Raw genomic sequence first — 26,175 nt, 5'->3', positions numbered from 1 at the left:
TATGGACTGGGTCATGTGCTAGGAATGAAAGTATGCCACGCTATTTGATAGAAATCAAACAACGTGGAAATCAATCATCCACTTACAGAGTAAATTCAAAAACATCTGTAAATCAAATTAAATAAAACATTACGGCAGGCTAGTCCATTTTGCCCAAATTTCCTTGCAGCAAACCCTGTTGGGGCTCCCAGATCTGGACCAGGGCATCACTGATCTCCTGGACAGTCTGAGATGCAATCTGGAACAAAACATAATGTCCCAGAGGTGTTTTATTCAATTTAGGTCAAGAGAGCATGAGAGCCACTTAGCGGTATCAATTCCCCCAGGAACTGCCTGAGTACTCTGAGTACTGAGTACATGAGGCCAGGCATTGTAAGGTCCGACAATGGGTCCAAGGATTTCATCCTGATGCCTAGCAGCAGTCAGGGTGCCTGGGGCAGTCCCTAGCCTGTAGAAGTCTGGATATCCATGGTCCTCCATGGATATGCCTCTCCAGACCACTGACCCACCACCAAACCGATCACACTGAGCGATGTTACAGGCAGCATAACATTCTCCAAGACTTCTGAAGAGTCTTTCGTGTCTGTTACATGTGCTCAGGGTGAACCTGTTCTCAGCTGTGAAAACCACAGGGCGCCAGCGTTGGACCTGCCAAACCTGGTATTCTATGGCTAATGCCAGTCAGGCTCACAGTGCCGGGCAGCGAGCACAGGGCCCACTAGAGGACGTTGGATCCTCAGCCACCCTTATGAAGTCTGTTTCTGATCTGCTGGTAGTCATTTTGTAGTTGCCAGTGCTCTTCCTGTTCCTCTTTGCACAAAGGAGCAGATACTGGTCCTGATGATGGGTAAAGGACCTTCTACAGCGCTGTCCAGCTCTCCTACAGTAACAGTCTATTTCCTGGAATCTTATTGCCCCTCTAGTGCACCTACAGTTAATTTTATTAGCATCAAACCAGTTGAAATTGAACCCTTAACAACCCTCTTGGCTACTGAACTAACCGATATCCAAGAAGTTTAATTAACTTGATTCTATACTTTGATTAAAAAGGGTTCCTCTGTTTTTTTAGCGATATCAATATGTTTATGCAAATTTACTTTAACAGCACAAAATACAAGAAACTAAGTAATCCAAACTGATAATTTCATTTCATTTTTGAAGATTTGCTTTTTCATATAGACTATCTGGCTGTTAGAAAATACCGTTCCATGAGCTTCTCTGACGACAACATTTATATTAACCTCTTAACAACCACCATCACCGATGAACCATTGTCTTTTAGCCACATGCAAACAAACAAACCAAGATGTTGTTTATTTTGGCTTTAAAGTGCTTCCATTATAAGGTTTTCAATCATATATGGCAAACAATGAAATTTTTAAAAAGTAATGTATGTAAACCCTAACCCTGACTGTTTACAGGCTAACATTCATTTTCAACTCTGAGTACATCAGTTTGTACCTGACATTACAATGGATCTCAACACACATCTCAGGTGACCACTTGGATCTCACTTCTTGGTTCTATGTGCAAATAAACCCAAAGATCTTTTCATTTTTACCAAAAGCCGTCAGCAGAGCACTTCCAGTGCCTAATCCGCCGTAAATCAACTACTTTAGCAGACTCTAAAGGGCTTGGAAAGAAAAGCATCTGGACTTCTTGAAGTTTCGTTGAAGACGTTTCACCTCTCATCCAAAAAGCTTCTTCAGTTCTGAGAGCAATTGGTGGAGAGTCCCAGATTTTAAGCCCAATGGGAGTGTCCCCAAGAGGGTCATGGGCCTCCTATTGATCCACTACCTAATCACAAGTTGTGAAAACAGGTGTAGGTCACAATCAGCCAAGGTTACGGCGGGTGAGCTCATTGTGAAACCTAGCCTCGCTCTATCATGTGATTTACTAAGGTCAAATGTCCCAGGATGTGATTGGGCGTTAAGGCGTCTGGGAAGGGATCTCAAAACTGGATTATAGATGGCAGACAGTTGGTGTCGTAAGCCCCGCCTCTTTTCAAAGATGGTCGTTCACACATTGTAGCTCCCTAGACTACGATGACCAGGATGACTGAGAACCTTCACAGACATACTTTAGCAGAGAACATCGTTTGAGTGTGCAATGTGGCTCAGAATATTTGTGTACATGCAGTGAAAACATTGAGGCCATGACAGGGCTTGTGTTTTTGTGTAGTTTGCACAGCACAGCATTTTTCTAGTCTTCCTGACCACTCAAAGCTGTATCTTCTTCTTGCATCTACAATTCAAACATTGAACCACCATGCCACGAGGCAGCAGTGCTAACATCTGCACCACCCTGCTGCTTATAAACAGGACCAGCAAAAAACAAAACTGGTCAGAACATTTTAAACGCTTTTATTTCAAATAAGAATGAAGCCATAAACCTTCAAGTGTAAGAGGAAAATCATTAGTTCACCCATTCTGTCTAGTGACTCTTACAAAGGAGTATTAGGGTCACATTAAGAAAAAAATATTATTGTTCATCAGCACCTTAGTTCACATAAAAATTAGACAAACCAATTCCTGGGAGCAGCTGAAATAGTAGCATAATTGACCAAATCATATATATTGAAGAGAGCCGATGCATCGGCTAAGTTTAAATTTGGGAATGTTTTATCGGCATTGTGTTAAATAAAAGGTGGAATGTGACTTTAAAAATGTTCCGTGATCAAACATGTCCTAATACAGAAACATGAAAAGATGCCAAACAAATACATGCGGCGCTGTCTACCACGATCCCATAATAGTTACGAGATAACGTCTAGAGAGGCAGAGGAGGACATCTGGAAGACAGATGAAGATGCTCTACTTGTCACCATCAAAGCTCGCCACAACAAAGACAGATAAAGATAGCCCACCTTTCTGTGCTGAAGATAGCCTGATATAGAACCAAAGGGTTTGTTTTAACCCTTTCCCTTCTGTGAAGTGTTTGCAAAGCATCCATTGTCCCTTTTTAGTTACCGTAATGCCTGTTTTTGTGTTGAGGTTGAGCAAACAACATACACCGCACAGCACCTGGGATGTTAAAGAGCTGAATTCTTGCTCATGAAGTGTGACTCTGAGTACCAGATGAATATGTCACTTTACAACTTCACGAATATCAGGCTACGCTGGCTGCATGCCAGCCCCTTACAGTCTGGCACAGCAGGGCTACTTAAGGAGGAGAATGCCAAAGATTAAAATGGCTTTCCAGGAAAACATGAGATGTCTCGGATTTATGGAGGCGGTGGCAAACTTGTCATTTTTAAATATTTTATCTGCAATACCAACCGACAAGTCCTTGGCATAAACATTTCTAATTATTCCATTTTGAATTTGATGTCTAATCTAATTCTGTGGAAAAACAATCTCAACCGAAACGGAGAGAGCATCGGCCAAATCCATCCTGTCTGAAACAGGCACTTTGCTGATGCAGTGAGGAGGGAGTGTGCAGCAGCAGCTGCATGAGTGTGTGGGTGGTGTGTGCAGTGCATCTGCATGTGTGTACTTCTGTGTGTGTGTGTGTGTGTGTGTGTGTGTGTGTGTGTGTGTGTGTGTGTGTGTGTGTGTGTGTGTGTGTGAGAGAGAGAGAGAGGTTACACAAAAACCTCTCTCATTCACAAACTGAGCCATGTGGCACTGGGCTGGTCCCTTTAAAAGGCATGTGTCAGAGTTTTCTACTAAGGCTGACTGCTGGAGAGGATGAGTGCTGATACATTATTCACAAGCAAGGACACGCACACATACACCCACACACACACACTAAGTAACTGGAGGATAGGTACAAGATTTGTACAGTTGCGAGTTAGCTGAAGCACAGAGAATTGCGCTAATACACGTACTTTGGCGAGGAAAGTTGATCAGGATAATGTCAGTGCAGAGACGTACCTATACAACGCCCCTAACACACACACATGTACACACACGCGCACACAGCAGAGAGGAGAAATCCTCAGCCTTCTGTTATTCAGTGTGCATAATTTATAGCAACCCCAGATCTCTCTGCTAATGACAGCACACTGGGGCATCTGCAGCACAGCAGCAACAGCAACAGCTAACTGGCATTGCTCTGTGCGTGTCTGTGTGTGTGTGTGTGTGTGTGTGTGTGTGTGTGTGTGTGTGTGTGTGTGCGTGTGTGTGGTGTGTGTGTGCGTGTGTGTGTGTGTGTGTGTGCGTGTGTGTGTGGTGTGTGTGTGCGTGTGTGTGTGTGTGTGTGTGTGTGTGTGGAGAGAGGTATAATGCTCTGTTGAAACAAGGACAGTGAGAGAGACAGAAAGCGACACACAGAGGGTGTCTGAAATAGACACAGATAACGCAACAAAAAGGGGAAAAGGGATGAGACGGACAAGTGAGAGGCCACACACACACAAACATGCACACACACACAAACACATGCACACACACACAAACACATGCACACACACACACAGACTATCTGTTCAAGTCTATTGAACCTGTGAATCTCATGGTTTGTATGCATCAGCATAAAGTATGTACATAAGTCTGAGCTCAACATTACACTTGCTCAAAGGAGAATGGATTCTAATTTAGGAATTCCTGCAGTACCGTTGATCCAAACGCAGACGATTCTGTCTCCACGAGCATCTTTCTCATCTAGCTGAAAGGGATCTGAATTTGAAAGCCGTGGTGAAAGCTTAAATTCACTGGGTTTGTTTTAAAGAATTATTCAAGGGTGTGGTCCTGGATGTGTTTCCTGTTCCAAGGATTGTTTTGACATGATGCCCCAGAGCAAAAATTCCTTCTAATTCTGGGATTTGGAGATCAATGCCACTGTGGTTCTGCCCTCTAGCTGCTCTACACACTGATGTGAACCTGAGCTGAGACACAGCAGTGCATGCTAAGCTGGAAATATCAGATTACTGTTTATAAGGTGCTAGACACGTGCAAGCGTAGTCAGAGACAAAATAGTGGGATATGGATACATTAGTCCGAGTAAAACTTTGAATACAAAGTCCACAGATCCACAGATAATCACCTGCACAACCTACTTAAGGAGAAATGGTAAACATAGTCATTTAAGGTTGTAAAGATGCCAAGATATGTTCACTGTCTCTGGCTTACTAAAAGATCCAAACACAGGATTCAGAAGATTGACATCAAACAAACATTTCAAAGTTGTCTAATCTCATGTTTGTGTGTTTGGACCAAAGCTGCTCTTGTGACATGCTTCACACTCAGGAAAACATTGATCGGAGACCGTGGCACAACCAAAACTGCAACTGCGTCCGGTGTGCCGGCGATGTCGTTGCCTCTGAAATAGCTGCTTTGAAGATGGGGACCAGGTCTGCGGCTACTCACAATTAGCTGCCATCTTCAAAGTGATGTTGGTAATAAAACTGCAGTAAGATAGAGTGAGTCTGCTATCAGTTTGCAAATGCATGACCTCCAGTTAGCAGTTACATGCAATCTATTTATGAAAATACAGTGATAAAGTGAATTGTCAAATTCTGAATTGTGCGATTTCTTGACAAAAAGTGACCTACTTACTGTAGGATGGTGATTTAACTGCTACATGACAGCAACATGCTTTTATATAGCGATATAACTAAGATACAAAGAGTTGAGTTGACAAAAGAGACACATCGCAAATGTGTTGCACTCGTTAGTTCAGATTGACTGCTGTGTTTTGGCAATTATTTGCAAATACTCACCAATCTGTCTGAGAGTTATTACAGTCACTCCAAGACAGAATGCAATTATTTGGCAACAGGTTGTCTTCAACCAGGCAACCTGTGCAAAGTGGCTTCCACAGTTGGAGATTGAGTGTGAAAAAATTGCAATGCAGTGCAATCAGTTCAGGTCATTTTTATTTATATAGCGCCAAATCCCAACAGCAGTTGCCTTAAGGTGCTGTATATTGTAAGGTAAACACCCTACAAAGATACAGAGAAAACCTCAACAATCAAACAACCCTCTTTAAGTAGGCACTTGGCGACATTGGGAAGGAAAAACTCCCTTTTAATAGGAACAAACCTCCAGGAAAACCAGGCTCAGGGAGGGGCGGCCATCTGTTGTGACCGATTGGGGATCAGGGGAGGAAGACAGAACAGTCACTGGGAAACCACCGATTTGCCATAGTCGTAGGGTCGTTGCTTTATTCCTTCTTTTTTTTTTTAAATACCCCAACTAGCCTATGGCAGTTACGGAGCCATAGCTTAGTTTAATGATGTCATCCATCCATCCATCCATCCATCTTCTTCCGCTTATCCGGGGCCAGGTTGCAGCAGCCTAGGCAGAGAAGCCCAGACCTCCCTCTCCACAGCAACCTCCTCCAGCTTGTCCGGGGGAACACCCAGGTGTTCCCAGGCCAGCCGAGAGACATAATCTCTCCAGCATGTCCCAGATCTGCCCTGAGGCCTCCTCCCGGTGGGACATGCCCATATAGACTGCATATAAAAGATGGTCATAGATAGCCACCTTGATATCCCCCTTTGGTTTTTAAAGTCAGCATCTCATTTTGTTAGTTTTGTTGTCGGCACTGCACATAACAAGCAACTGTGGATCTTTCTGAGAAAGCAAAGACACTGAAGCCTCATTCAGTGGCGATGTCAATCAAAGTGTAGCCACACCCTAAAGCACACCCTGCTCTATTGTCTGCTTTGACTCTACATGAAATAACAGTATACAAAACAAACATTGTGTTGTATTCAGTAAATTTTTACAACCTGATCAGTCTCCCCCTGCTGGCCATTAAAAAGAATGACTTTCTCATTGGAATCACTTTTCAGACCCGCAAGCTATAGCGACACTTTTTTTTATAACCTACAGAACCTAACTGACAGAAAATCCAGTGTATGTCTGAGAGCATGTGTGTATGTGGTTTCAGCATACAATGTGTGCTGGATACAGGTTTTTGATTTTGGTCTCCTCACAGTCAGAAGAAGAAACATTCACCATCACTGCTTTACAACGTAACTTTTCCTACAAGCACTAATTTCTGTCCTTGCATGTGTTAAACACTCGAGTGAGTAGAGGACAACGCAGCAGTATTTCTGCCGTATCAAAGCGAACCACTTTTAGACATTTCCACTAAAATAAAAGTACCCACTGAACTTCTCGCTCTTTCTTATTCGTTATGGGGGTAAAAGGCCCGGCTATTACTGAAACTTTTACAATATCAGTTACTGCCGCATCTCTTTGTAGTGCCAGAGCTAAAGATCACTGCCTTTGCTTCCTTCTCTCTGTTTCTCTCCTCCTCTGTGTGGCTTACTGACAGAAGGGCAGGCATAAGCTGAACCACACACTCCAGCTACAGTCAGCTACAGCAGGATAGAGAGAGGGAGAGGGTGGAGAGAGAGAGTGAGAGCACGAGGCATGAGGTATGCAGCATTAGATACAGCATCAGTGACAGGAGCATGTTTGGGCATCAGATAAAGCTATTTTAGGACGAAACTGTCAATGCATCTCAAAAGACGTGCCAACAGCAATGATCAGAGAAGACCTACATTACGCTGCAGCCTGTCTGGGATGTCAGATGGGATTGGTTTTGCAGTTTTTGAAGAGGGGCGGTGTGAGCAGTCCACACGCCTAAGTCGTTTACACAGAATAAAACAGGGAGACGTCAGTGAGGGAGAGGCGCTGGATGCAGACATACATGTAACTCAGCATCTGTTCAAAGGAAGTTTGTACTCCACTCTTTCACATTAAATGCTGAAACTCAAACATTGCAGCTATTGCCACCAAGACTGTTCAGTTCTGCAAACCTCGGTGTAAATAAGCCCCAATCCAGCTGTGGTCTGAGCTGAAGTGGGAGAAGAGGAGAGCTTATTGGAGCTGCTATGGCAGACTCAATAACATAAATAGTAAGAGAGAACCCAGTCGGTCCTGCCATTTAATCAACATTGGCTCTGCTTTTGGAAGATGGCTCTGCTATCTTTTATGGTGCACGAAGATTTACTGTCTCATAATTTCTCTCACAGCGAGGGATCTGTGCTCCTGCCTTTAAACGTTCGCTGGTACAAAGTCTGAATTAAACCTCGACAACCACTTGCCTAAAAAGACTTAAACTTGGCATTTATTTAATTGCCTGCATTACAGTCAGAAATGGGCACATCATGTGGATTCCACAGATTCGTTTTAGCCAGAAATACCAAGAAGTGTGTAAAATTCAGCACATTGCTGCGACTGGCACCGGTAGCCTGGACCTCAGTAAGCTAGCTGAACAATGTAGCTAGAACACCTGCTCTGTCACTGTTTTGCTTTATAGCACTAACTGTCAAACAGACCCAGAACAAATGAATACAGTAATGTGGTGGTATGTTAGCGAATGCCTGCCTGGATTCTAGCTTTCATATATACGTCAGAGACGTCTTGTCGTGGCAGATTAAACCCCTGACAAGTATGATAAGTGTTGCCCTCTGAAACTAACTGTGCCACCCAGCAGATAGCAGCATAAAGGAAATACAGTGTGGGATCATCGTTTGCATCTGCTCCCATTCTTCTCCGAAAATGTAACTACTTATCAGCTACTCTTGCTGTCAGTTTGCTGCTGTCTGTTTTTATTGCACAAAAAATCTCTGTAAAAAACAACATCATCAACTAGTATCAGCAAAACTCATAAGCTTGGTGCAACCCACAGCTTTATTACCTATGCTATTGAAAACCTGAAGCCCAAAGCTCTGTTGGATCGCATCATGCTGACAGATAGGGGTAAGGGTGTGTATAAAAGTGTTTGGCTGTGATTGGCTGCTTTTCTTTAGACTTGCTTTTGGATTGGTGTCCGCAGACACACCCCTTGCTAACCCACTTGTCAGCTGCCATTTCTCCTGTCTTCGGTGAAACTTTGCAAGCACCTTTGCACATCTCCAGCCTCACTGCTGGCTGTGAGTCCTGCTCCGTCGTAACTCATTTGTAGGCGACACTGACATTACTGCATGCACCCAGTGAAAAACGTCACCACAGCCAGCAAGGGAGCTACAACTAAGGAGAACTTTTGGCCAGTGAGCAGCAGTTACCTTGAAGGTTTTTATGTTTGAGCGCATACAAGCAGACACATGAAACCCATCTGACTCCACGCTGCAGGTTGGTGCCGTTAGAGCCACAATTGTTTCGATAGTCTGACTTTTATTTTGTAATGTTGTCTCTGTACATCGCCACAGTTGTCTTTAAATTAAACAATCCACATATGACTCAAGAGTAGCTTTCACTTTTAACACTTTTAAGCTTGAACCATGAAGTAATTCGGATAATTCAAAATTCTTGTAAATAGAGTGTTTATTGAACCATCTGACAAGTTTAAATTGAATATAAATGCATATATATGAGTTTTGATTTGTATCATATTTGCTACAGCTGACTTTTTTTGGTGCTTAAAAATGTACTGTGTACTTTATTTTGTTTTTTCAAAGGGGAAAAAATCACACTGGTGATGCAGAGGTCTCAAAAACTCACAAAACTGACTCTCATTAGCTTAAAAGTACTTTGAGGAACCACTGAACTGTCAGTGAATTTCTTCTTTATAAAAACATATCAAATTGTTGATTTGGCCACTCTGCAAGTGTTTGTTAACTCTCAGCCTAATGATGGCCTCCTTCGCTTACATTTGGTGACTTAAACTGCAAATCCACCAGGCCATGAAACTGTGTGTTAGTCAGCTGTTCAGTTACTTTCAACCACTGTATAAAGATAACTGCAATTCCTAAACTGTTATTGCAATACTTTAGTTAAACCCTCTGAATTAAATCAGAAAGCTCGACTTGATGTAAAATCCACTGTGGTGGCGTACAGGGGCGTATGATCTGAACTGTGTAATATTTTGTCTGCTGTTTTAAATCAGGTCCTAAATCAACTTCACCGCAGCAGAATTTATAAAGCTTTAAGGCTACTGCACTGTCAATAAAAAATATACGTGTTTCTTTAACCTCTCGTTAACCTCTCATATGTTCCACTTGTGTGTCAATCTCATCCAGTCCTGGAAAAGAAACAAAATTGATGAGGGACATAACGGAAACAGTGGACATTCAGAGACTACGAGTTGCTACGGTGAATCTATAGTGTCGCCACACACTCTGGAGAGTCTAATTAGGTTGGGTTTCTTCATGTAATTTGGGCTCTTATTGTGTGTGTAGTTGTCGTGTGAGCGTCTGCGTGCGCGCACTTATGCTACTCATGTTGAGAGAACGTAGATCTGTTTGGACAGTCACACTCCGGAGACTCAACTTTCTTATAGATGGACAGAAACGCGGGCCTCACTTATGTTGTGAGGACTAAATCAGCCCTAGATGAATCACCATCATGTGGAGCAACATACTTTAGGTTGAAGGTGAGGTTAGGTGGAGGTTTAGGGCAAATATAGTTGTCGTGGTTAACAACAGAGAACAGGTCAGTGTAATGTCCTCTGGAGACATGGAGACACATCAGCGCGTGCGAGAATGTGCACACACATGAGAGGTGAATCAGCTCATAAGTATCTCCTCTCCTGAGCTTATCCCTGCCTGGAAAATGTGTTCAGACTGATTGCAACAGCACTGTCATAAATAAATGACTGGATAATTTTAGCATGTCGTGGAGGTAAAAATAGAACCTCGATGCACCCTTTGTTGAGACATCTGAGCTAACTCCTGTTGGGCTGTAACACTACGGATACACAGACACACAAGCCTGGAAAATAAATGTCACATTTTAAGATTACATGTTTCTAAAGGTTTTTTTGTTTGTTTTTTTTAAACCCACATTTTTTAAAAAGGAGACCCTTAAAAGGTTTTATGCTGGTGCTCATTTGAGAGAAATGCGTGGCTCTCACTGAAGATCTTATTCTCTATTTTAGAGGCTGAATTACTACTTCCTGTCTTTGTAGTTCTTCACTTCATGGCTGCCAGATGCTTTAACAATAACTGAGGCTATTGTAGTTACAGCTTCTCAAAGGCAGCGAAGCATGTCGGTGCTGAAAACAAAGGTGCAGTGGCTCACAAAGAACATTTAGCCCAAAAAAAAGAGAAACTAATTATTGTGTTTTTAAGCGTTATGTTCAAAGTAGATTGAATATACATTACAACATTCATAAGTCACACCATGTGAGGTCATAACTGAGCTGAAACTGATTTCCAGGGCTCTGCTGTAGAGGAGGAAAAGGCTTTTCCATTATACTTAAAGAAATAAACAGCAATAATAAAATAAAGAGAGACAAAAAGTGCAGACTATCATACTCAAACTTGTGGCCCCAAAACAAAGTGCCACCGCAGCATCTGTTGTTTGTAAAGACAAGAACAAACGGACGATTTTTTTTTTATGTTAAAAACTGGCAGCAAGTTTTAGAGATTTTAAACTGCCATCACCGCCCACGTACTGTCACTGCAGTCGACACAGACACTGTGGAGACTTTCGCCACAATTTCTGATGGAGAAAAAAAAGGCGTCAGATGTGACAGATCTAACACTGGCTGAAGGCTCCGATGCAAAGTTTGGAAAGGAGGTTAGTTCAAGCCGAGGCTGCTGTCCCCGATTCCCATCACATGCTGGGCCTAACTTTCTGCCTCACTCACACAGGAGCGACACGAGAAGAAGAGCCGCTGGCTTTTCCGCCGGTGCGTTTCACCTTAACGCTGCACATGTAGGCTACCGTGAGGATGACACGATGCAGGTCCTGGGCTTCATGCTGCTGTTTGGGTCATAACCGGGAGAGAGGGAGGAGGGTGGTGGTGGTTACTTAGGTTTAACTAACCATCTCTCCTTTTTTGGGGGGGGGGGGACACACAGACAAATTACGCGACACACACACATTCCCCTGACATGCCTCTCATATATTATGGGTGACCGGGTTATGGAAAACTGAGGTGTCAATCGCTCATATGTGTGTGTGCACGCTGACACACTGTATGGACTGGGAACGTGCATGCGCAGCCAGAGTGCTGGATGTCTCCCTTACATCACCATGGCAGCTTCAGTGGCCCTTATAGTGCGCTGTGAGTGGATGGCAGGTATAAGGGAAAAGCCTTAAACTTACCGCAGTCCTCGCACAACACTCTCTCAACATCCTTCTTCGACTCCGGCTCGCTGGCGTCCACGGGGGCGTACGATGCCTTGAATACCAAGGGCTCGGCGGTGGGGTCCATGAAAAAGATATATCTGTGGTCCTTCTCCACCGTGGTGCACGGGGCCTCGGAACCGAAGTCCCCGACGGTCACGAGCTGCTCCCTCTCGAGGCCGCCGCTGTTGACGGGCCACACATCCAGCACCTTGACATTCACGCTGTAGGGCTCCCGGGAGGAGACGTTCTCCGGGGAGGAGCGCACCTCGCCCTCGATGACCACGGCTGATCTGTACGCCTGGTCCTGGAGGGAGTTGAGACTCGGGGCGTAACAGGCGAAGGAGACCCCGATGACCAGCATGGAGAAATGCACTGGATCAAGCCTCATGCCGTCAGCCTGTGCTGTGCTGCAGTGCTGCTGGGCGGCGGAGCGAGCTGGAAGAGAGAGACGGCGGTGAACGGGCTCCGGCAGAGCAGGCAGGGCAGAGCGGCAGACCTTGTGGAAGTGTCCATGCCATCTGTGTCTGCCGCTGCTTTCCCCATACGGCTGCTGGCGTCGGATGGGGGGGACACAGCAGCCTAGGAACCGGAAACGGCCCGCTTCTGCATGCTTAAAAATGTGATTGCTGCATTCTCCTTCACCAACCACCCTCCCCCCTCTTATCTCCCCTTTTCCTGAAAGGCAAAACAAGACTCGTAAATTAGTCTCCTCTCGAATCCAGGGCTGAAACCTCTCTCTCTCTCTCTCTCTCTCTCTCTCTCTCTCCAGCTAATAGGCTAGCATCGCATGGGTGGGCGCATTGCCTCTTTGGAAAGAAAAAAAAGCGACTTGCGCGTACAGGGGAATCACAAGAAATGATATGCGCTCCACGCACACGCAGTATCGGCTCCTTTATCCACTTATATCGATTGTCAAGAGTCCCAGTGTTCCAAATCCGTTAGTCAGGAAGCAAAAAATTTCAAATTAAAAAAAGGGGGAAAAATCAACAAACCCCCCTCCCGCGGAGAGGTCCAACGGACAGGATGAGAGAGCAGCGGTTATCCGGTGAGGCGTTGCAACAGTAGCGCGCACCCTCCAGCCGCGTCCCCTGCGCCCCTCATCAAACGCGAGCGGCTTACGTGAGCAAACATCACCTGCCCGGTCACCGGCGTCGCCTCGCCTCGCCACGTCCTGCGCAAACACCCTAATGACCCGGGCACCCACCGGCCCACCGGCACGGACCCAACCGGCGTGTGAGCATGCCGGCAGACTGTGTTTGAAAAAGAAAAAAGAAAAAACCTCTGCGGGGTGGGTGCAGGAGAAATCACGCACGCGGTGCACAGGCACACCACATCAGCAGCGCGGAGTTGCGTCTGTAGCCAAGCCCTGCACGGCGCCTACTGTGGATCTCCGGTGCAAGAGGTGCAAGAGAGGCTATAGGCGACTGCTACACACACACACACACTGCGGATAGCTGTTGCGATGACTAACGCTGCGAAATTCTCTCAATGGATTCCTCGGCATGTAGGGGCGAGCGGGCGCTTCGGAGCTGAGCTCTCTGAGCTGTTAGATGGCCCCTCTGGAAAATATATCTGCTTCTGCAAAGCACGCCCGAATCCCGCTTTTATGTTCAGCGCTGTTTTTGCGAGTCATTACACTTCACAAATGTCGCCTTGCAGTTTTGCCGACTCCTGTGGCAACACGTGGTAGCAACAGTTACCAGAAAATGCGGGTGTTATAATAGAAAGACAAATATTTTCGCCAATCCGGCTTAGTTACAATGAATAAAGCCTCATTTTCCACTGAATACTCATCCACCAATGAAATGAGACCCCTGCACAAAGTGCTGAGGTTTTTTTGTTGTTGTTTGTTTGTTTTTTTTAATGTTGACCATAAGTATCCCCTCCCAGTCTCTGCCTCCATCAGCCAAGCCATTCATAAGATTCGCCTTTCCCTCCCTGTCAGGAGCTGTGCGACCTTCGTTAGAGGTCAGAAAGCCTTTTGTTGTCCATCCAGAGGAAAGCAGAAACTATAATTCTCATATAGGGGACACGTGGACAGTCTTCATATATACATATATATATAGAGAGAGAGAGAGGGGGAGAGAGAGAGGGAGAGATAGATAAAGAAAATGTATATAGCCATTTCATCTGAGCATGCAGCTACATCATGGCCTCATCTTCCCCTCATCACCAGGGTCAGGTCAGGGGCCTGCCTCTGTCCATGGTGCTGAAAAGCTGGACAGCTTTATTTCTCTGTCCAAGCAGGAAAACCACATCCCTGTTCATACATTATTTTCACATGGAGTCAGGAGTAAAGCCGGAGTGCCACTGATGTCTGTGGTTTAGATGTGCTCAGTCGAATGTTTAGATTGCTCCACATTTTTGCAGTTGTTTCACCCAGCTCACAGAAATGGATCAGCCAGTCTCTGATCTATCCTGTGACCCAGCCCCACATCATCCCTCCCCACCTACAACCCACATACACAAGGATCAGTCTCTTCTTCATCTAGTCAACTTGGAAGCCCTCTTTCAGAAAGCTAGCATGCAATTTCAGGAATTGTTCTAAATTAGCCTTGAAAACAAATCATTTGTTGACCAAGCAAAGTGGAGTGAAAATGATTCCTGCTGCTCACTGGCCAGGGGCGGCCACCACCAACCTCCCTGAACTCGAGCAAAGGGGGGCACGTTTGTCGCTACATCAGCACTTCAGCAGGGTGCTGATGAGGTCCCTTGAACTTCCCTGTCATGATACACTAATCGTAACAACCCAGCAGTCATTTTGGTAAATGGTAAATGATCTGGTTCTTATATATAACGCTCTTCTACTCTACCTGATCACTCAAAGCACTTTATTTTTTACAGTTCTTGTAGGGAATATGCTTTTCTGTACTTGACACACATTTCTTTGTAGCTGCCCTAGCCCCCCTTTCTTTTATCTGAGATTACATCAGTGTCACTCTGCAAAGACAACGCATAATTCTCCTGTTTTATTCATTTAAGTGCAAGTTTAGAAAACAAAAACAAAGAGTTGCGAATAAAACATAAGAGGTGGTCTTTTTTCATACTTGGTCTACTGATATAAATTATATATTCCAGAGATTTCCAACCCTATTAGGTCAAACCCCATCAAGTCTCTCCATCTTCTTCTTCTTCAGGTCTGCTACACAGGCACTTGTTGTGTTTACTGCTATTATGACATTTAATAGCATTGATATGATGACATTGCTTTTACTTAACACATGGAAGATGCTCAAATATGAAGATGTGACATCCCTTTGATACACGCAATAGTCATAACATTTCTTCCATTGCTTTACTGCATAACTTTTAACGATGCTGTAACTCAGTTACTTCATATAGTTTTTAGAATTACCATTATATGACACTTTTCTATGAACACAATTATACTGGAGATCCCAGTCAAAAGCATGTAGTTCCACCGGTGAACTATTTACTGAATTCATGTTTCCCGTAGCTCCTAATTATTAGGGACAGGGATTGGAGGGGTTATGGATGCAGCATGAGCATGTGGATTGTAGGTGGGATAAAAACTGAATTAACAATAAAGGAAATGTTGTTTTCACAAAGGCTATCATAGTCAACTAAAACTAAAATTCAAACTAGATGTGAAAAAAACATTTTAGTTAACTAAAATTTTTTAAAAAGGCTCTTGAAAAATATTAAGACTGAAACAGTTGTGTCAACTTTCAAAACTAAAAACAAATAAAAATGAGGCTTTGTTGGTGTTTATTGAGACTCTGTTTGTGAGTCCGCTGCCTTCAAGCGTCTGTGTTTTTATTGTCACTTGTGCACTGATTTCCTAAATCCTGTCTCTGACATGTGCCCTCCACACAGCATATATTACAAAGACTAAAACGAACACAGAAACTAAAAAAAACTACAATTGAACATTTTCAAACAATAAAAGCTAAACAGAACTTCACTCTTACTGAAACTAAACTGACTTAAAAGCAAAAAAAAAAAATCAAAATCAAAATCAAAATGAAATCAAAACTAGTTAGAAAATACAAAACTGTAATGACTATGGTTTTCACACATTATGGCTCATTCTATTCCACTAATTTGATACCTAGAATTTTGCTGTGGTGATTGTCTCGTGGACCCCAAACAGTAGTGCTTGTGTTTCATGTTTGTGGGGGTCACCGGACTATTTATTTTGCCCATATAAAGCACCCAGTGTCATGTCTTCAAGTGAATTCCAAGAAAACCCTGAATCTTAAAGTCTCCCACTGACAGTGGAGAAAATCATTACCAGAAGTGCTGCCAAACACTCGTGTCACCATGTGTGCCACTAAATGTATAGCAACAGGTTTTTCTTCCCTTTAACTTTTTTTTTTAACCCCTTCAATGTCATTTCCCATTGAGAGAAACAGAGACACACCGGCGTGTCCAATCACAGACTAATGATTCACGGTGCTTCGCAGTGCATCAGACTCCCACGCAGCCACCATCGACTGTTCATTCAGAAATTTCTTTTTCACCCCGCTCTCCCTTCTCCGCGTCTCCTTCCGTGCGGGTTCGCTGTCCGTGGTGCTGAAACCCCCAAAACGACTGTCCATGGTGCCGAAACACCCGACCCAGTAACCACCAGGTAGGCTAAGCCTTTGTCTGCGCCCTGTTCTTAGCTGTGTTTGACACAGGTTTCAAACCCCGTGATCTTCCTTTGCTTAGACCCGCTTATCTATGTGAACACATCTGTCTGTGAGCTCGGCTGCGGAGTTTTAGGCTTTCATTTGCAATATGCGACTACTTTAACGGCTTAAAATGTAAATTGTGCGAAACGTTGCAAAAACCGCGCGGGGACCTTGAACGCAGCCCGCTCGGAGTACTACAGTAACACCAACTACAGTTACTTTCATTTTTTCACCCTCTTCTCCTCTCTCGTCTCGCGATAGAGCGGCGGAGCGGTTTGACGGGCAGTCGAGGTTGCAGCAGGCAGAGGGAGACGGTGGAAGGTAAAGCAGGGAGGCAGCATCATGGCGGACAGAGACAGTGGCAGTGACCACGGAGGGCCCACCGCAGGCCCCGGCTCGCTGCCTCCGGGCGCAATGGGCGCCATGTCCCGGCTGCAGCACGACACCGAGGAGCTCGCCTCGAAGCGCGTCGACATCCAGAATAAGCGCTTCTACCTTGACGTGAAGCAGAATGTTAAAGGCCGCTTCCTAAAGATAGCCGAGGTCGGGGCTGGGGGAAACAAGAGCCGCCTCACTCTCTCCATGTCTGTCGCCGTGGAGTTCCGCGACTATCTCGGGGACTTTATCGAACATTACGCCCAGCTGGGCCCGACCAACCCGGACATGGTGCAGGATGAGCCCCGGCGGGCGCTCAAGAGCGAATTCCTGGTGCGGGAGAATCGGAAATATTACATGGATCTCAAAGAGAACCAGAGGGGGCGGTTCCTGAGGATCCGACAGACCGTTAATCGGGGGCCCGGATTGGGAAGCGCGCAAGGCCAGACCATCGCTCTGCCGGCGCAGGGTCTCATCGAGTTCCGCGACGCTTTAGCCAAACTCATCGACGACTACGGCGTGGACGAGGAGCCGGCGGAGCTCCCGGAGGGCACCTCGCTCACTGTCGACAACAAGCGCTTCTTCTTTGACGTGGGCTCCAATAAGTACGGGGTGTTCATGCGGGTGAGTGAGGTGAAGCCCACGTACCGGAACTCCATTACGGTTCCCTGCAAAGTGTGGTCCAAATTCGGTAACACCTTCTGTAAATACGCGGAGGAGATGAGGAAGATCCAGGAGAGGAGTAGAGAGAAAAGGGCCTCGGAACTGCTACCTGAGGGCCCGCACGGCGGAGACGACGGCGACGATGACTGACGCGGATTTTAGGAGAGCTGACATGAAACAACCGAGACAACGTTGGACTCTGAAGAGAAAAAAAAAAAACAACCCAGACTTTTAACTGTAAAATAGAAAGAGAATCTACAAGGGAATCACCCCACACACACAACCTCCACAGACATGGCAGCACCTCTGCTGTCTCCTCGCTCATTTTACTGGATGTCACCCCACTTACCACCCATGTAACAGTAAGCCGCTGCTATCAAGGACTGAACTGTAAGATATGAACCGTTTCCTACTTGATTTAAGTGACAATGAACAGAGTGTTTATATCTCTATCGATGACAGATTTTGCACACATCAAAGCTATTTCAAAAAAAATGTTTAAGTGTTTTAAAAACTGGTAATAGACTTAAGATTTAATCAAAATAAAACCAGAGGTTTAGAGTATAAAGTCTTCATGGAGAAGGAATATTTGACATCAGCACAAAGAGGATATATTATGGACTTTATGAAACCAAAATCCGAATCCAGATGTATAGTTTATTATAAAGGTACGCAGAATAAATATGGCAATGCTCGATGAGCTGCAGAAGGCAGCACTGCAGGCCTTGTAAACACCTGTCAGCATGCGTGTAGGCACATGTTTTGAAAAGAAGTTGGCAAAGTAGGCCGTAGTCTCTAATTTGGCCTAAACATAGTCGGCTAATGGAAGCATTTCTCTCACGCCATTATGGAAAAGGTTGAGACACAAACCTAAATAGCCTATGTGCGCCTCAAACAAATGGGTTAAACCTATCTCTGAGCTACTCTATTGAATATCAACCCTCTTGCACCATGTCCACATAAACTTAAATGAAAAAAGTGCTAACTTAGATGTACTAATTATGATTTTGTGAATCAGCTGTAAAAAAAATTCCTTATTAAGATGCCCACGTTTTCTGTGGGATTTTTTTCTTTACGTTGTTGTTTTTTGTTTTTTGTTTTCCTCAAGGTGGTGGGGGATGCAAAAGGATATTAAAAAAGGTCCATATGTGGGAGCGCAAGGCGCAGAAACAAACAAACAGACAAAAAAGACGCGTCAGCGCAGCGCGCGGCGAGGCAACGCATCCTCTCTGACGTCATTACGACCCGTGCCTTATACACTCCACTCGTTTACGTGTTCTCACGTGGATGGTCTGTGACCTCGACCGCTGTACGTTTTCATTTACGAGTGCTGTTATGTAGGCAGAAATATATACTCACCAGGGCTGTGGGATTCACACCCCTGCAGTGCATGGAGCATGCGTGGCAACACCAAAAGTAAAGCCGAAAGGCCGCTGGGAGCTGGGGCGGGGGGGTGGGTCCAGTTGTGTTCTTGGGTTGGCACGTTGGGGGCTCGCTGTGCTATGGCGCAACATGGAGCCCAGAATCCCTAGCAGCACCCCTGGCTCGACGGGCCTCTCACTGATCGGTGCCTCCCGGGATCTCACTGAGTGTGCGCGAGCGTGGAGAGTAAGCTGGAAATGTTACGGGTGGCTTTGCGCACCATATGCACCATGATGTTAAAAAGAAAAACAAAAAATGAAAAAAACAGCAACAACAACAAAAAAATATAAATACAATAAAAATAAAAAAACAAAAACCCAGGAGCGGCTGGATGAGGCTTATTTGTCAGAGCTGAGATGGATGCTGTTAAAGAGCCAGGCAGTCAGCCAGCCAGGCAGGCCAGCCGGCCGGTCCCATGCAGTCAGTACGAGTGCGGTCCAGTGGATGTAGAGGCCTATCAGTGCAGGGCCGAGGCAGTGTCTATCTCTTTATGGTGCTACAGCCCCTTGATCGCTCCTTGGGGGCCTCGCCGCTCAGAATATGTCACTTTTGCATTGTTATTCTGATGCTTCTTTTTTTTTCCCCTTTCCTCCACAGTATGTTGTCCAAAACGTGTCAGGTTTCCCCTCCCAGCCAGAGACGAAGCCACTGACTAGTGTAGGACATTTTATATTAGTGTGCAATATTGTGTACGTGCCAATCGTGGCATTGTATCACGTGTATAGACGAAAAAAATGTATAGGCTATGTGATCAGTAGATATTTGAAAGCATGATGATGAAGTGGATGCATCCACATTATATTTCCAAAATGTGAAGACTTTTACTTCTCGAGGTGAAAAAAGTCAGACTCGTTGTGAGGTTGTTTTTTTTTTTAATTGTTTTGTTTTTCTTCCTGTCACTTTCTGTAAACCAGTAGGCTGCCTTGTCTGTCTCTCAGTGCGCGTAGACTAGCTCGGGTATTTTACATCCTCCCTTAGGAAAATGAAAAAAAAAAAGTTCCCCTCCAAACACACAATACAGACCGTCAACAACCTCTGACTGTCTCCGTGTTAGCCCTTCTGCAGTGGCCTACACTAAGATTGAATAGTATCTTGGGGCTCGGGTCCAGGGGTGGCTGACACACACACACACACACACGCACGCACAGACACACACACACATACTCTCCCCCTGTTGAGGCCTCTTGTTGCTATCTGAGTGTTTGGGAGGCCTCTGAAGTGTTTTGAATTGTGTCTAGAACTGCACAAGGCCTCCTGTCATTAGAAGAAAGAGAACTGTGTGCTTGGAGCCTGAGTGCGAGCCCTCGCTCACCTGGGACTGCAGTACAGGTGAACCGCAGTTTGACTTAGGCTTTTCTGGGGTTTCAATCGAGCCGGGCGATACCGATCGGCCGCGGCAGAAGCCAAAGGACAGAGGAGTTTGTTGTTGTTTTCATGGCGAGGATCACAATCCCCTCTGATGTGGGCAGACTCTTGTCGCAGTCTCGCTCCTCTTTCCCAGGCGTTAAAAAAAGGCTCGTTGCTTGTGCACTATTCATCACTTAGGACGTGTAGTCCATCCCTTCATTTTGACTCAGCTGAACTTAAGCCCTGCACTGAGGTCCTGCTGAACTCTCAGTGTGTTAAATACGACTGAGCCTGTCGGTGTGGCATGCCACCTAGCTGACGGGAAGGGAACACTTTAGAGGCCTCAGCTGGATAAAAGCGGCTAATGCACTCATAAGCGAGGCCTACCGTGTGTGTAGGAGAGCTGAGGCCGGGCCGAAAGCAGAAGTCACCGGAGCACACTCGGACTCATAAGGTGTCACAGGTTCAATCCTTAGTTTTAAAAGCTCATTTGTGTCTGATTGGCTGCGTTTGTGATGGCAGGAGAAGAAAAAAAGGTTCCAGAAAATCCCATCTGTTCACCACAGGACTGTTTCTGGCCCACGTTTGTCTCAGTGACAGTGAAAGGCCTGATGAAGCCTGGCACTGCACTGTAAGGGCTTACCAGCAGCAGCAGCAGCCTGCCACAACCTTCCGACCCGGCTGCAGACAGATCGAGTTAGGACCTTTCTCTCTGGAAATCTCTTCCACTTCTTACAGAGATGATTATATTTCCTCACACTGCCCTCAATACAAAAAACGTTTATTTTTCATTGAACGCACGTACAAGCCGCCTATGACTATGTGCCCAGAAAAGCACATCTGAGGTCAACCTGAGTTCATCTTGAGGTCACTGCGAGTCTGAAGGCACTGTGGTGATACAGCACTTATTCCCCAAAGTGTTCTAGCTTTAGCCTGACTGACTTTAGGCCTCCAGGAGGCCTCTGCTACATGCTAAAACTGGAAATACGACGCTTCCTTTCTCTTTTTCTCTAATGGCCAAATATGAGGAGAGCCTGAACATGCTCATAGAGTTCACTTTGTGAATGCCTCACTCTGTGAAATGCACACATTGTTCGCTTCTTTGTTTGTTTTTTAAAAAGATTTAAAGATGTGTTCTTTTGTCATCTCCAGGTGCTACTGGGTCAGTTGTGTTTTTAGCGTTGAACGTGGCTTTTTCGGGTCTGAGCTCTGTCGTACTTCCGGTGCGATCAAACCTGATTTCGTGAGACCTTTACCTGGAGTCACCTCGCAGTTATGTTGTGCCCACATCTACACAGTCATCCATCTCTAGGACTTAAATGCAACATGGTAGGCGGATGTCGTTCGTCTTGTTTTCTGTGTCAGCGGACGTGATGGTGTGCCGTCCTCGGGTGGCTCCGGATAGGTTCGATGTGCATGAGCGATGCTGCTCTGTGCTTGTTAGCGCCGTTTCGATTTTCTCCACAGCAGCAGCCATCATAGTGATCTCTAATCATGATGTTAACCAAACTTTCGCCCGCAGTATTCATATGTCAGATTTTACTTAAGCATGCCGTTTTCTTTTGTTGATCAGACTACAGGTAACCAGACCATTCCTCGTCAGACTGAGGAGAGGTTAAGTTGTAGATACGACTCAGAAAGTGCAGCGGTATCTACTTGCTGCACGCACCTCAGTGTCAGATTGCTAGGATGGCTCCGCTGCAGGTGGGGAACAGCCACGTCTACATGACGGTTTAACAGAAAACTTCCACAAATGAAACGCGGCTGCCGGCTCGCGCCTCCACCAGACTATACGAGTACTAACTAAAAAAACAAACAAACAAAAAAAAAGAACTGACTGAACTTCCGTTAATGCGTTCAAAACAACCAAATGTGCTCTGTTTCTGGTTTCCAGTGTTGTAGTCTTTCATTGGCCATTCGGAGTTTCCGGTTAATCACACAACCAATCGCAGCCTCTGGTCAAAGCCAAGCACTATATGACTCATTAGAAAACCACCGACAGAGGAGCTCATTCAGCATGTCTTCTGTTTGCACACGCACCGAGCAGTAGGGTCCACCATGTTTGCAGACTGTAAAAGCTACTGTTGTGTATAGTTCTTGAAGACGTCCTTGAAGCTGTTCTGGAGATGTTGGGTTAAATGGATCCTGGATTTTTAAGGGGGTGGGGTCAATGCACAATGAACATATCCCATTGTCACCGTTTGGTCTCAATCCCTTTACCATCCCCATAAGAGATAATATGTTGTATCTTTCGAAAATATTTTATCTGTGGCGTGTGTGTGTGTGTGTATATATATATACATATATATATATGGTTTGTTATATATGATGCTCCTCCTTTCAGAAAAATATAACATGTAAACAGGAAAAACATTGCTGTTTTTTTCCTTTGTATTTTATACTTACAGAAAGCATTGAATAAAAATGGATAAATACTTGCACTTTAGATATATTAAGAAAAATAAAAATCTGCATATTATTTTTGATAGGGATCTCACATTTAAAGAGTATAAATTACAGGCTTTGTGACTATTGCTGGACAGAGATGTATTGAGTTCTACTTATTGAAGTATATTTTGTCTGTGTCAGAAGGTTTACTAAAGTAAATTGCATGATAAAGTAGTGCTACACCGATATTGGTTTTTTTGGTTCGTTTTATTTTGTTTTGTTTTTTTAGTTGATAAAAATGTCTGAAAACTGTGATAACGACCCTCTTGTATCATGTTTAACCTCTCCTCACCCATTCTAGGATATTTCTTACTGAAATATGGCCTTTTCCTGACTATATGACGATGGTGCTTACTTTGGCTTTGACATCGAGCTCATCCTATACATCTCGACATCATCATCATAACTCGCGTCCTTACACTCCATTTCTTTCTGTTATGTACTCTCACTACCTTATTAAATTTCCGTTGATGGCAAAAAAATAAAACAAAGGTGTGCTGTTTTGTACATTGCTGTTTGTTTTAATGTTGAGGGAGCTTTGTTGTCTGAAAAATGACTAATGGCGCAATAAAATGTCATTCCACATGTCCTGGTCTCTGCACAGCTGTCTTTAACTTCGCAATGGTCTGTTTTTAACAGACCCGGGCTCGATGAATCCCAACCAGCAGGAATCGCTGACTGAATTCAACATACTATTACCAAAGTATTTTTTTTTAAAGGAAATCTGCCAAGTTTCTATGCACAATGAGAAAGACAATATACACCGATCAGCTGCGATTAAAGTTGCCCTTGTTCATTCTGTGGTAAATGGTAAATGGCCTGTATTTGTATAGCGCTTTACTTAGTCCCTATGGACCCCAAAGCACTCTACACTACATTCTGTCATCCACCCATTCACACACACATTCACACACTGGTGATGGCAAGCTACATTGTAGCCACAGCTGCGCTGGGGCGCACTGACAGAGTAATTTGTTTACCCAAAGAAGCTCTCACCTATTCTGTCAGGACGCTGGACCTCTCATGGTGTCCCGGCAGGGTGGTGCCTCTATCAGTAAGGCTCATTTATGCACATCCTGCCACTGCGTGATCAGATTGGGATCAGGTAAAGTCAGCACCTTTGACTCTTTGTCATGTTTTCCAGGCTTTCTTGTGCTGTATTTGGAGCGTGCTGGGGCACATGTCGTCATACGCAGCCATAATGTTTCTGCAGCCACCAAGCTCTACCAGCAGCACATTGCACGACAACAAGATGATTGATGTTATTCACTTTACCTGCCTAAGGAGCTTGGAAAGATAGTAACTGGACTTCTTTAAATTTCTTGAAGATGTTTCACCTCATCTAAGAGGCTTCTTCAGTTCTAAAAGTCTCTGAAGGTGAATTGATTGGTGGAGAACCTACACAGGCACTTTACCTGTCAGTGATCTTTTATAACCTTGAAAGATTTTAATCCTTTTTTTCATCCCAGTTTGGATAAAATCCAGTATCTTAAGTTGTTATAACATCCAAACAGTATATATACCTCAGTCTAGTTCAGTGCACGAAAACACAATCATGGGGAAGACTGCTGACTTGACAGCTGTCCAGATGATGGTCGTCGACACCTGATGATGATTGTCTGATGATTGTCTGTAAGGACAGTTAGACACAGAAGGCTCCAGAAAAGACTCGTTGTTCACAGAGTGCTGTATCGAAACATATTCATGGAAAGTAGACCAGAAAGGGAAAGTGTGATAGGAAAAAGGTGCACATTCAACAGGAATCACTGCAGCTTTGGAAAGACTGTCAAGAAAAGTCAAATCAAGAACTTGAAAGAAAGTTGGCGTCAGAACATCAAGAGTCACCACACACAGACATCTTCAGGACTGACTGGCACATAGGAGGGTAACGACAGTGGACGGATTTGGTTTGTTTTTTTGACATTTTGCCTTTACTTATTCCAGAGACAGGTGGTCAAAGAGTGCATGGGAATACCGTGGTCTAAAATGCAGGCATAAGACTCACTGCTCAGGGCATTCTTAATCCATGTGACATGTCACTTGACCACCATGACCCAAAAAGTCAAATTTTACACAGCGCTCCAGCCCTCTGTAGAAAATCATAGGCAGCCCCTAGATCACGGAGCACAGTATTAACTACCATGTTATCATCCAGGTGAAGATTTCGGTGATGTGGTCCGATTGCTTGTTGCAACAGGGGAAACTAATTAAACTAATGGCACCTTATATGGACTACTCAACTATGCCGTATGCCTAAAGGGAGTTTAAAGTTACTTTAACCTTATGCTCAAACTGCTGCTGCAAAATGCAATGATGCTATCAGCATTCAGACCGGATGCTAGTAAGCCTTGTTCTCATGGTGCAGTTCTGATGGAAAGCAGGTTCAAAATCTCCTGGGAAAATGTAGACTGCAAAACAGGAGAAAGGCAGCGCTTTTATTTTCCCTGGCAACCGAAATAGTGGAACAACCAGACCAACCGTGGAAACTTTACCTGGCAAAAAGAAAATCCTTCTCCAATCCCCCTTCTTGGATGATGCAAAGAAGGCAAAGAAGGAGAGCGACAGAATCTGAAAGCAACAAAAAAAAAAAAGGAACCTTAAAAGAGGTTGAAAGAGACTTTTGGTCTGCCTCGTTTCTGCAGGATCAATAAAAAAATCCCAACTTCTTAGGGCAATAAAAAATATCCTGTCTTTGTTACAAAGGTGGAAGGATTGAAAATGAGAAGCTTCATGGCTAATGTGGCAATTCATTCCCTTAATCAAATTTTTGTTGTTTTCACTACTTATAAAGGAGTCATGTTTTTGAGAGACTGCTGCAAACAGAGAAAGTGACACATAAGAGGTTAGATTTGATTCTACAGTTAATAATGTAATAGTAAAGTAGTGATACATATGCTTATGATGGTTATATACTAAAGTTCTCAGAATATATTTGCACATACTTCTGTGCTATACCAAACAAATACAGTTAGAGTGTAAGGGGAAACAGATGCCAAATTCAAGTATGAATTTATTGACTGATTTTAGCATTTGACCCCATTATGAGCTGGCTAGGGTCATTTTAAAAGCTGGGAAGATACACACTGTACTCACGATTATAGCTGCAAAAAAAAGTTTCAACAAAACACTAGTACACTCTCAAATTATAGCATTTAAAAGGGAACTCGTGGTACTCTCAGGTTTGAAAGTCAGAGGAGTTACACAAAACACAGCTGCCGACAATAGCTAGCTTCTACCAGCATTAACACGTCCCTCAGGGTTCGCAGGGTTGAGTTGCAGTGTGTGTGATGTAGGCTCCAGTATATGTCACT

General features: G+C 44.5%; 2 protein-coding genes across 3 annotated transcripts in view; one reads left to right on the top strand and one right to left on the bottom strand.

Moving 5' to 3' along the window:
* nrg2b (neuregulin 2b) overlaps nucleotides 1-15,153 on the bottom strand; it is a 67,568-nt gene extending 52,415 nt beyond the window's left edge. Inside the window, exon 1 of one of the 2 annotated variants that reach the window (XM_005456322.4) lies at nucleotides 11,949-15,153. In XM_005456322.4, the coding sequence (XP_005456379.1) occupies nucleotides 11,949-12,360 (412 nt within the window). In that variant the 5' untranslated portion in view covers nucleotides 12,361-15,153. The remainder of the gene's footprint in view (nucleotides 1-11,948) is intronic. The other variant, XM_005456323.4, reaches the window with a different exon arrangement.
* A 1,697-nt stretch (nucleotides 15,154-16,850) lies between these two features.
* Nucleotides 16,851-23,452, top strand: purab (purine-rich element binding protein Ab). The gene has a single exon (XM_025898259.1). The coding sequence runs from the start codon at nucleotides 16,952-16,954 to the stop codon at nucleotides 17,795-17,797; it is 846 nt and encodes a 281-aa protein (XP_025754044.1). The 5' UTR covers nucleotides 16,851-16,951; the 3' UTR covers nucleotides 17,798-23,452.
* Nucleotides 23,453-26,175: the final 2,723 nt, after the last annotated feature.

Source organism: Oreochromis niloticus, linkage group LG2 (assembly GCF_001858045.2).
Source record: "Oreochromis niloticus isolate F11D_XX linkage group LG2, O_niloticus_UMD_NMBU, whole genome shotgun sequence".
Taxonomy (NCBI): Eukaryota; Metazoa; Chordata; class Actinopteri; order Cichliformes; family Cichlidae; genus Oreochromis; species Oreochromis niloticus.
Note: the sequence above shows the minus strand (reverse complement) of the source record. Positions and strands in the feature narration are given on the sequence as shown.